The sequence below is a fragment of the Triticum aestivum genome, chromosome 2A (genome assembly GCF_018294505.1).
Source record: "Triticum aestivum cultivar Chinese Spring chromosome 2A, IWGSC CS RefSeq v2.1, whole genome shotgun sequence".
NCBI lineage: Eukaryota > Viridiplantae > Streptophyta > Magnoliopsida > Poales > Poaceae > Triticum > Triticum aestivum.
In genome coordinates, this window is record NC_057797.1 from 81,965,498 (window position 1) to 81,976,561 (window position 11,064).

Here is an 11,064-nt window from a genome sequence, read left to right on the forward strand (position 1 = left end):
TAGTTCAGAGGAGTTGCTTGGTTTCAACACGAAGTACATGGAGGGAGCCTTACACAAGCCTGACGTTCTGGTTGAGGTGAGCAACGGAGGTGGCGCAGGCTAAAGCACCACCATTATCTCTGGAGGACTTTTTTGAAAGGTTACTTGTGCGGTCCCACAATCTCTGCTTGGGTCCCCGACACCTTTGCACGGGGAGAAGGATGATGGGCGCCTGGAAAAGAAGAACAAGGCGTGCAACATTCTGGCGGCCAAACGCGCGGAGCATAGGTTGTTGGAGGCTTTTGGTGAGTTGCGAGAGGTGAGCAAAGTGGAGGATGTTGAGCAAAAGATGAAAGCATAGCTGGACATGTAAAAAAAACGCTTTCATCGCAAGTGTCATCACATTGAGCACTTTGGCGGGCATCGCCCGGAAGTCAAAGATAGACCTTTCATGATGTTTTTCACACAATAATTATAGCCCATGATGTTTCTAGGATGAGGCGGAAGAGTTATTCGACGCTGATGAGTTCTCTTCGACGAGTGATTGTCAGTTTGGTTGCACGTGGGCCAAGCCTAATTGCTCGGGGCCTTGGCGCTATGGTGTCTAACTCAGATGATGCCCCTTGATGTTGCAGTTGTTTTGTCTCTGTCCCTAAGCTCTAGTGTTTTTTGTGGTTTTTTTTTGTTCCCAGGTTTTCATTTGGGTTTTTTATTAACCGAGAATATGAGGTTTTTGGGTCTAGTTTTCTTTATAAATTAGACTATCTCTCTTCTTAATGAACAGAAGGAACCCGCTGCCCTCACAAGTCACGATGAGGTTTCTCACAAAAAAAAAGAGAGAAAACATCTTCTGATTTGATGCAAAAAGAAGACATATTCCAGTGGAAGCAGCCGCAGAACTGGCATCAGAAACGGCCATCTCAACTCAATATCAGCACCAGGAATTCTGAACATCGGTGGGAGGCTGATGCAAATACGAGTATCATATACAATTCAGAACATTTTTGGGTCTGACGTAGATGGATACGAGTCTCATTCATATACCAGCATCAGAAGTTCAGAACATTTGCGGGTCTGACATAGATAGATACGAGTCTCATACAGGAGAGGGGCTACATCATTTACAGTCCACGAGGCACCAGCAACATCTCACCAGACGGCAGCGCAGCGGCCTGCCAGCCAGCTCTTGTTCAAAGCAAAACAGGAGATTTGCCTTCAGCTCTACCAGTACCACATCAGTACCACCTCGGTTCTCATCACAACCATCCATGAAAACATCTCAGAACTACTAGAACCTAAAGAGACAATCTACACACCATTACCTAGTCCTAATCAAGCCCTCGCAGCGGCGGTTCACTCGCGCATTGCTTCACTACAGTTCGCCTCGGATCACCAGAATGAACCGAACGGCCTTCTAAGCATTGCAGCTACAGCTCACTGTTCCTTCCAAATTCGCCCGGTGACCCGCAGCTTGAGCTCCTTCCTGTCGCCGCCGGAGAAGCACAGGGCCATGTTCCGCTGGATGATGAGCCCATCGTAGCTGTCCCGGACCTTCCTGTGGCTATCCCTGATGCTCCGAGGGATACCTTGCCAGGTCATCTTACGGTTGATGCCTCCCACCTCCAGGCTGTAGGTGTAGTTCTTGGCCTCGGCGTCGTCTCCCATGAACCTCAGGAAGGCGATGTAGACCGGCGCCATGCCCAGCTGGAACGCCTCAAAGTGCAGGCAGAAGTACTGCCCAAAGCAGCTGAAAACCTGGACAGGTATATGCTAGAGTTAGTTCCACAACTCTTACTTCCATGAAGAGGAAAAACACAAGCAGAAGCTGAATAACAGTAGCATGCAGTGTCGACAGTAACCTTACTTAATTGAGTCGTTAAGTATGCACACACTAAGTAAACGATCAGCAATCCATAAGACCATAACTCATGTTATCAAAACTATCCAAGATACACCTTGGATCTTGGAAAGAGGATGTGAGGACTAATCTACTGCATAGTGTTTCAGATCATAAATACAAAGGTAGCTGATAATTACCGTAAGCATCCATGTGGCATTCTCAACTTCATGAGGATTTGATTTGACATAGCGATGATTAAAGGTGCTTCCACTGTGCATGTCAACCTTATGGTCGTCCTTCAAGTGATTCACCAGATATGGAATGTCACCAGTGACAGTGCATTCAGACCCCGCATATGGGCAAGTATAGGGTCTGTATTGGCACTGTGATTCATGTTTCAGCTTGCAATAATAAGGATATATTCCCACGCATCCAAAGTTCTGGAACTTGCATGGAACCTCTAGAGAGGCAGCAACCTTCTCTAGAGCAAGGCATCTTATGTTACCCAATTCACTCCTGCAAGTTGGACAGCGATTATGAACCCTTGGCTTGCATCCAGAACAAATGGTATGGCCATTGGAGCACTGCACGCACAAATGTGACAAAATAGTTAAAGAACCTCTAGACACATTCATATTGAACTTCATTTCTGAGCTTAGAATATGCAGTGTAAATTCAAAATAATCATGAGATATCAGGCCCTCCTACTAGAATCATTTGACAATGAACAATCTGGATAACATTGAAAATGAAAAGGAAGACTGTTGTAATGTATAAGTTCAAAATGTTTGCAGGGAGCTAATCACAGGCGGGCCTGATGCATGGGGTGGATATCAGAAAGGAAGGGATATCACTTATTGGTCAAAGTGATTCATAGAAAAAGGTCACCAACCACAACCCTATTTTCCTCTGCCTACCCTGAAAGTAAATCAGCATTTTCATATTGTTTTGCAACTGGATATTCTTATCTGATCACACATGTAGGCATACACATGGAAAGCCAAAAGCCTAGAACAAGGCTTAGTATAATGCAACCGATATGCTATAGTTAAATGTAATTAGTTCAGCAAGAAGGCATACCTGATGAATTGGAGGATACATGGCGACCAAGCACACAGGGCATTCCAATAGCTCACGCACATTGCTAGAAACTATGACATTTGGTTTCGGTGAGTGCTCAATAAGATCACCGACGAGTTCCGTGACATCTAACATCTCAATCTTTGGAGGGTCGATAACTTCAGCATCAATGTCGTCAAGATAGGCAGCTGACGCCATGACCAAACCTATAGATACAGAATCCTGTGTGGAGGAAAAAGAAATCAAGAGAAAAATTTAGGCTTGGAAGCAAATGAAACAGATATTATCATCATTTTAAAAGACAGGAACGTTTTTTTATCCACAAAAAACATCTCCTGATCAAACTAACTCACTTTTCTAAGGAACGCACAAACGTAAATTTCATCATAAGCCAATCATAACATGACTCGACTGCACTTAGAGGTTCTATAAAGAAGAGCACTAACGATGCAGAAATCATGAGCTCATATGAGCTTCATCTCAGAAAAGTTTGTAATATTTGACCCAGCAAGTCATGTTAGGTTACATCATTACACACCGAACAAAAAAACATAGATGCCAATTACCATTTTTCAGCAAAAGATTTGAAGGTTTTCAGCCTTTTACTACACTTTTGGTTCCGCTTTCTAGTCAACTGTTTTCCTTAGTGTGAATCCATGTAACTGAATTCGAATTTAGTTAAGTACTCAGTACAACTTTAATTTGTTGAAAAATCAGTGCACAGCGACAGCTGAAGACCACATCAATGCCACTATTCCAAATATATCAAAGGAAACTAAGAAAATGATGGTTGGTCAGTTAATCATGAGGGCAGATGGGCTTGGATCTCAGAAAGAGTTTGTAATACTTGACCCAGCAAGTGTTGTTAGGTTACATTGTTACACGCTAAACAAAAAACATAGATGCCATGTCGCTTGTTTTCACCTTTTTCAGCAAAAGATCTGAAGGTTTTTAGCTTACTGTACTTTCGGTTCAGCTTTCTAGTCAGTTGTTTTCTTCAGTGTCAATCCATGTAACTGAATCCAAAATTAGTTAGGTACTCAGTACCACCTTATTTAGTTGAAAAATCAATGCACACCGACAGCTGAGAACCACATCAGTGCCGCTTCTCCAACTATACCAAAGGCAACCAAGGACATGTTGGTTGGTCAGCTAATCTAGCTATAACTAGTAAGTAGTAACCGCTTCACTGGAAAGAACAGGAAATATGATAACAGAGGGAATGATGGAGTGGTGGAACAGGAAAGGGGGAAGGGGGGTGGCACTTCCATGAGCCTCCACTACCCCTTGTATTGCACTCACAGCAGCAGCAGCAGCTGTTTGCATAAAGTTGCAATGAAAAACTCAAACAAGAAGTGCAGGGGCATGGAGTTCATCACACAGAACATCTTTCCACCTCATGTAAGGAGATGCCAGCAGCATGCAGGAGCTGTAATGATTTCCAATCAACAGCATGCCTGAATCTCCCCCCTTGCTCCTTTTTAGACTAGGAATCATGACTAAATAAACAGAGCAACCAACACATCATTACCTAACTCGAAGACACAAACCCTGAATCTTGTCTTCTTCCTTTCTAGATTAGGAATCATGACTCTTGTAAATGGAAACGCAGGAACAACAGAGCAGCCAAAACATCATCACCTAACTCGAAAACACAAACTAGCAGGCTGCAGGCTGAGGCTTTACACCAAGCCCCATCAGATCAGCCGTACGAACCCCCTTGGCGATATAACCGGATAATCTAACCATCGATTGACTGCATCCCGAGTTAAGGTGCCCTAGCGGGGTCGTCGTGGGTGGGGAATACTGTGACCCACAAGTTAATCAGTCCCAACAAGCCGCAAGATTTCCCGAACCTGAACCAAAAACCCTAGTCCAGGCACCCGCATTCCCGATCCCACGCGCGCATCCGAGCCAGAAACCCGCACGCGCACCTCAAAATCCAACCCACTACGCATCCAAGAAACAGGGGAAGCGGGTGCTACCTCGGGAGGGAAGGCGACGGAGGGGGGCGGCGATCGGAGCGGGCGGCCGGAGAAGAGGAGGGGCGGCGGCTGGTTTGACCTTCACTTCCCTGGGATAGATAGGGGATGGGGGTTTGGCGTGATGCTGGTACTGTGGCGGAGGGCTCGAGATGGATGGGGGGAGAGAGGGGGAGGACGGAGGCGAGCGCGTTCGAATTAAAGCCCCAGTCTTTGCGAGGCTCCGTCTCTGTCCTCTCTCTCTCGGCCGAGTCGCCTCTTTCAGTCTTTCCTTCTGACGAAAGGGGATGGGGTGGGCGTGTTCTCCTCGGGGTTTGGTTTGGTTTGGAGGGAAGGGAAAGGCCGAAATGGGGTGTTTTTATCGGGGAAAATCTCTGTTCATTTGGTAATAGTGGGCTGATGAGCGTGTGGGCCCTGTCCCCCGGCCGGATCACGCAGGGGATCATCAACGGTCAAAAACAGTTACTCCGGTCCCGCAATCTGGCCTGTATACTAAGTATTAAATGGAGTTCAGGGGCCCATCCGGTAAATTTGGTGAAAGTTCAAGAGAAAGTACTGAATAATTACCATAGACATTTTGGATAGCATGTTTTTTTAAGGGACGGTCATCATGGTTAGCTTTATTAGACCAGAACACGGTTACATCGTCTACGAGCAAACTGACAATACAGTTAGGAGGCTCGTTTAACCAACCAATCGAACCAAAAAAAATCATTTTGAGTAGCATGCTAATATCTACAATTTCATTTCGCTTAAACCCTAGAAACCTCCATCTGAATATTCAGCTCGAAAAGAGACTGATCTCATTTATAATGAAAACTAGATTGAGAACATCAACAGGCCGAGGAGCAAATACATCTCGCCGAAGAAGCATGAACGCCAAAAAACACACACTTACACAAAAACACCACTGTGGAATTCAAATATCCCGTCATCCTAGGCTATATTTCAGTAAAGATACGGTCTAGTTCTATACGAATACTGATGGGGTATAGGGTCAAAATTGAAGTAAGTCATTATGATTCAAGCAAGGGACGTATAATTTATAGACTTCCCCATAAGGATTCGAAGCGAATCGAAGACTCAAAGGATAGTGAAGGTTTGAAGGTGGGGCGTGCACAGGGAAGGACGTCCGGTCTCATCATGTGAAATGGTAATCGTATGCGGAAGAAAGGATCGCCGTCGGAAATCATGGATCTCTCTCTCTCTCTCCCCCTCCCTCTCTCTCTCTCTTCCTCGACGTTTTCTAGATAAATAATTTTTAAAGTAATATGTTGATGGAAAAACAATGTTTTTTGGAGTAGTCAAAGTGCTACCTGATATGTCAAGAAATGTTTGGAATAAGTCAAGCGAGAGGTGACAAAAGCACACGACGCAGAAAAGGAGGGAGGGGGGAAACCAATGCCCGTGATCACGAAACATCCCTTGGCTTTCCTGCCCTGACCTGCCTGCCTAGATGAGTCAGACGGGGTGCTCGTAATCGTAAACCCCTCGGCCTGTCCCTGCGATGACATGTCGATGGCAAGCCGGCGAGAAAGATATCAGGATTCAACTTCTTTTTAAATGCGTAGTGGGAATCGGTCAGCTTTGGCGCAGCAGCTTGCCAAAGGAGGGAGGGCGCAGGGCGCCAGCCGGCCAGCTTTGGCAGCGCAAGTCTGGTCTGTTGCCTTTGCCCCCCAAAAAGGAAAGGAAAAAAAAGCAAAGCAAGCATTTAAAGAGAAACGGAATTCCAATGCTCCTAGCTCGCCAAGAAGGAAGAAGGAATTGTCTTCCATGGAAATCACCAAGAAGGTTCGATGAAGGTCTAGGTCAAGTTGGCCACGGTTCATTGCTATCGAGGGAATGTTTTTTTTTTACCAGAGCTCTGGTGCGCGTGAAATGTTTTATTTAGTTATTTACTGGTCCTGTGGGTCTGAGATGGAGATTACCGTTGCAACTTGTTTGAATTGCTAGATGCCAAGAGGATACAAATTGAGCCATTCAATGACACGAACCACTATACCGGATGGTGGAGATCCACCTTGGGTGCTGCCTTTTCTTTCTACCTCGGCGTCTTGACACTCTTACTCCGTTTGAGCAGGCAGTAACAAGCACAAAATCCACCTCGAAAGGTACCGATAAAAAAACAAGGAGAAAAGTACAGCGCGCATCACCTACTGCGACCGCACGGCCCATCATCCGGTGCCGATCGGCGCGTGGTTAACCACAGAGTAATCACGCATTTACCAACACCGGAGAGTACAGCTTACTTTCACATAATAAAACCGGCCAGTAAAACCAAGTGTGGTACTACTACAGCTTTGCTTGGTACAGAGTCACAGAGTGGAGCGTGGTACTTTAATGATTACTCATGGATAGTACTCTACTTGCCAAAGGTACGCGTGAAAAACGACTTTCTAATTCAGATTCACTTCATTTTGTAAGGGGCAACACAATGCTCCATGACGATTCAAAAAATGTCAATAAGCAGCAGTACAATTTATCATTGTCAGATGTTACAACAGCCATGAAACAGACATCATACAAGAGTTTGCTCTCAACGGTAGGTTGAATGAGATTACAGGATCCAACAGCTTACTGGTTTCACAGGGGTTCCAGCTTCTCCCCTACCTCGAACCAGAAGAAGACGGACCTGCGGGCGTAGATGGCCCGCACGCGCTGCAGCGCCAGGGTCCCGTTGGTCCGGACCGCCTTGGCGCCGCCTTCGATCCGGGTGCGGACGACCGTCACGCCGTGCCCCTGCTGCTCCTTGAGCGACGATGATAATGGATTGTATTCGATCGCCGTGCTGACTATCGGGAAGGACAGGTAGTCCAGAGGGTTTGGCTCGCACTGGAGCAAGCACTCCTGAATAGTTAGCTTGCCGCTTCGGTGAAGCAGGCAGCATCCGAGCTCCGCCTTGATAGTAAGATTGGCGATCTTGCACGTGGAAAGGAACTCCAGTGCACTGCGCAGATAGTTTAGCACACAAAGACATGAGACGATGTGAGGATATGGCACAGGTGAATAGATAGGGAACACATAGCAGTTTGTAGACTTGTACTTCCTTAGCTTACTGACGAACATTCACAAACTGAACTTGCACTACCACCTTAGTTTACAGACAAACATTCACAAGTGAAGGAACTATAAACCCATAATCCTCCAGGATCCAGAAGATATAAATTCTCAGTTTCAAGATTCCAAATTGTTAGTTTTGAACAATCTAAAGGCATGTGTATCTCGGAAACTTTCTATTTCTACCACAGCATATGGCAAAAAAGGTCTTTCAACTATAAAAGGGTGTACCCAGTGCTGTAAGCTCCCACACAAGGTGGGATCCGGGAAAGGGAATTTCTAGACAGCCTTACCCTTGCATAATAATAATTCTGCAAGGAGGCTGGTTCAAACCCAGGATCTCAAGGCCACAAGTAGAGAGACTCTACCACTGCTTTCAACTTACTATTGGTTTATTACCAAAAAATAGAAACGCAAAAAAGTGCTTCCAGAAAAACCCGCTATGTGATACGAAGAATTATAACTGTGGTCGGCTCCAGTAAAAAGTTAACAAATTTGGCATAGAGCAACCTAGCCATCATGCGGGGTAATGTAATTGATAGGAAACTTCATAATCAGGTTTATTAAGTGTACCGAAGGGACGGATTTCAGTTCCAGGAGAACCTCAGTCTTGTAAAAATGGGCTACTGCCTACTATAATGACAGCACATAAGGATTGGTAGTAAACACCAAACAGTAGCAAGAAATAAAGACAGGGAAATTTAAAATCGAAGAAAGGAGCATACTTGTCGGAGCCACGGGAACATGTCAATACAGTGTCATCAGGAAGCTCACCCCCGCCAATCTGATGGAATAGAAAATGACAAACATAAGCACACAGTTGCACCAACAATACAATTGGTGAATAATGCAGGAAACATTTCACCAGAGAAAATTTCTACTGAGATAACAAGGAACATGGATGGTAAAACTTACAATGCAAAGGGGCTTCTTTATTTGGATATTACATGCAAGATAGGTGCCACCGGCAGCAATTAGAATAGTGTCACCGGGCCTTCAACAAAGCAGAGGTCATCTCGGACATCCTTCATCCCGCAATGTAAAATGAGATGGAAAAAACGAACCTAGCAGCAGAAATAGCAGCCTCGAGATTTGGATAAACTCCAGGCTCCTTTACATTTCTGAGTGGCCTCTCAACACGCAACCATAACCGAGGATGGCATGCCAGGAAGCGCCATCTGTGGCAAACGAGGGCGGTGTTATACCTATCTGCAGGTTCAAAAATGAAATGCTAAAAAAGGCTCATTTTTCATGGAAGATAAATGATAGCAATGACACAACAAAAACCTCAGCAGTAAGTCAAGGTTTGGCTATCTAGAAATGTAATCAAAATAACTTATCCAAAACCACCTAAACTCTTATGAATTTCCATATGCATGTAATTAATGATGTAAAGAGATTATTTGTTTTCCACTGAACCAGCATAACCAATGGCCACGTGAGAACAGTATCTAACCCACTAAGTGACTGACTGCAGTTCTCAATGAATAAGACCCGACATACACCAGTTTTCCATCTGTGGAAGTCTAAACAAGATCTTTGCATTTCAGACCACTTAACAAGTGCACACACTCGTTCCTTGGTTTAACAAATGGAGATACAAAAAGACAATCAGAAATACAGACATTACGCAATCAACAAAGTTAAAATCCAATTCTGACCCTGCTTAACACAATCAAACTAGCAAAACATTCATTTATGTCCAAAAGTTTGCCCAGCACAGGCATTAAGGCATATCATTGTTATCAGCACAGCCAATGGGCCACAGAACTAGGTGGCCAACGATTGAAAATGTGGCAGCGAAGCCCAAGGGTCAAAATATCAGTTCCCTCCTGGCAACAACACATCAGTTAGAACAACATGGTACCAACTTATAGAGTCTGACAATCTCAGAGTAAAACATGGCACCAACTTATAAACCATCGCAATTTGGTTGGACAACCACACTCCCTATTCCCAAGTCCAAAGCCCAAACCAACACAAGATCTAATTTTGAGACATCGTTCACTACTGGAGGTGCTTATCCCATCACGTCCAACAGTATATCCCTAAATCCCACTAATTTAGCAACACGGCCGCGTGAAATCGGTGTCAATACAACAAATCACCCCAGAACCCTATCTTGCTCTCTACAGAAGCAGGTCAAAGTCCTTTTTTTTTTGGCCCGTTCTCCTACTTATCCACTAATTCTCCGCGATTCCACCCAAATCCAAAGTCAATCACGCAGAGGAGCGACCGCAAACGCAACAACTACTGATTCTTCCCAAATCGTCTCTCTTGCTGAGGTGCGGGGAGCGAATCCGAACCTGGGATCGGGCTGAGGAAGCTGAAGATATGCATGAGGCAGCCGTCGTCCAGGCCGTTCACCGGCGACCCCGGCGCCTCCTCCCAAGGCGCCGCCTCGCGCAGCCGCTTCGCCATCTCCTTTCCTCCACGGTGGGATGCGGTGCCGCCGTTGGCGAGGTCTGACGAGAGCACGGGGACACGACACGATATCTCGCCCCACCCTCCCTGATTTTTTCCACGCTTCCTGGTCGGCCGGCCCCACCTGTCACTCGGCTTAAGCCTGAACTAAACACAATCCTAATCTGGGCCTGCCTTTCAAGTGGCCAAACCCTTTAGGCCTATCAAGGATGTGGCTGCTTCCACTGGAATTCGCCTTTTTTTTCTCTTTCTTTTTTTTGTCTCAAATTTGTTTTGCTTTTTTTTTCTCTTGCCACCAGTAGAACACAACTTGCAAATTAAAAAGTCCCCTAAAAACACTTACAAATTACAAACATTACCCCTAAAAAAATTACTCCCTTTATAAACAAATATAAGATCTTTTAGATCACTATAGAGGGATTACGTACAAGCTGATACAAATGACAACCAATAGCCCTAAAAAAATACAACCAGTATGTTATTTTACAGTCGACTGGATTCTATTTGGCTTCATCGAATTTTGCTCATGTCAATTGTGTTGTCATTCTATTTTCGAGCCTACAAATACTGTGGTCTGATGTAGTTTTGTTTTTAATGTTCTTTTTGACTAATTTGTACTCCCTATGTCCCACAATATATGACGTTTTTGCAAGCTAACATAACTTGTAAAAAACGTCATATATTGTGGAATGAGGGAGTAAT

General features: G+C 44.9%; 2 protein-coding genes across 2 annotated transcripts; both read right to left on the reverse strand.

The window, feature by feature from the left end:
• Positions 1-1,031: 1,031 nt before the first annotated feature.
• LOC123187641 (E3 ubiquitin-protein ligase DIS1) lies at positions 1,032-5,204 on the reverse strand. Its single transcript, XM_044599561.1, has 4 exons — positions 4,885-5,204; positions 2,900-3,121; positions 2,017-2,403; positions 1,032-1,734 (listed from the first exon to the last, which is right to left on the reverse strand). The coding sequence occupies exons 2-4, from the start codon at positions 3,095-3,097 to the stop codon at positions 1,414-1,416; spliced, it is 906 nt and encodes a 301-aa protein (XP_044455496.1). The 5' UTR covers positions 3,098-3,121; positions 4,885-5,204; the 3' UTR covers positions 1,032-1,413.
• A 2,057-nt stretch (positions 5,205-7,261) lies between these two features.
• Positions 7,262-10,509, reverse strand: LOC123187642 (F-box protein SKIP5). The gene is made up of 5 exons (XM_044599562.1): positions 10,245-10,509; positions 9,003-9,147; positions 8,854-8,932; positions 8,664-8,722; positions 7,262-7,828 (listed from the first exon to the last, which is right to left on the reverse strand). Exons 1-5 carry the CDS (start codon positions 10,357-10,359, stop codon positions 7,465-7,467), a joined length of 762 nt encoding a protein of 253 aa, XP_044455497.1. The 5' UTR covers positions 10,360-10,509; the 3' UTR covers positions 7,262-7,464.
• Positions 10,510-11,064: the final 555 nt, after the last annotated feature.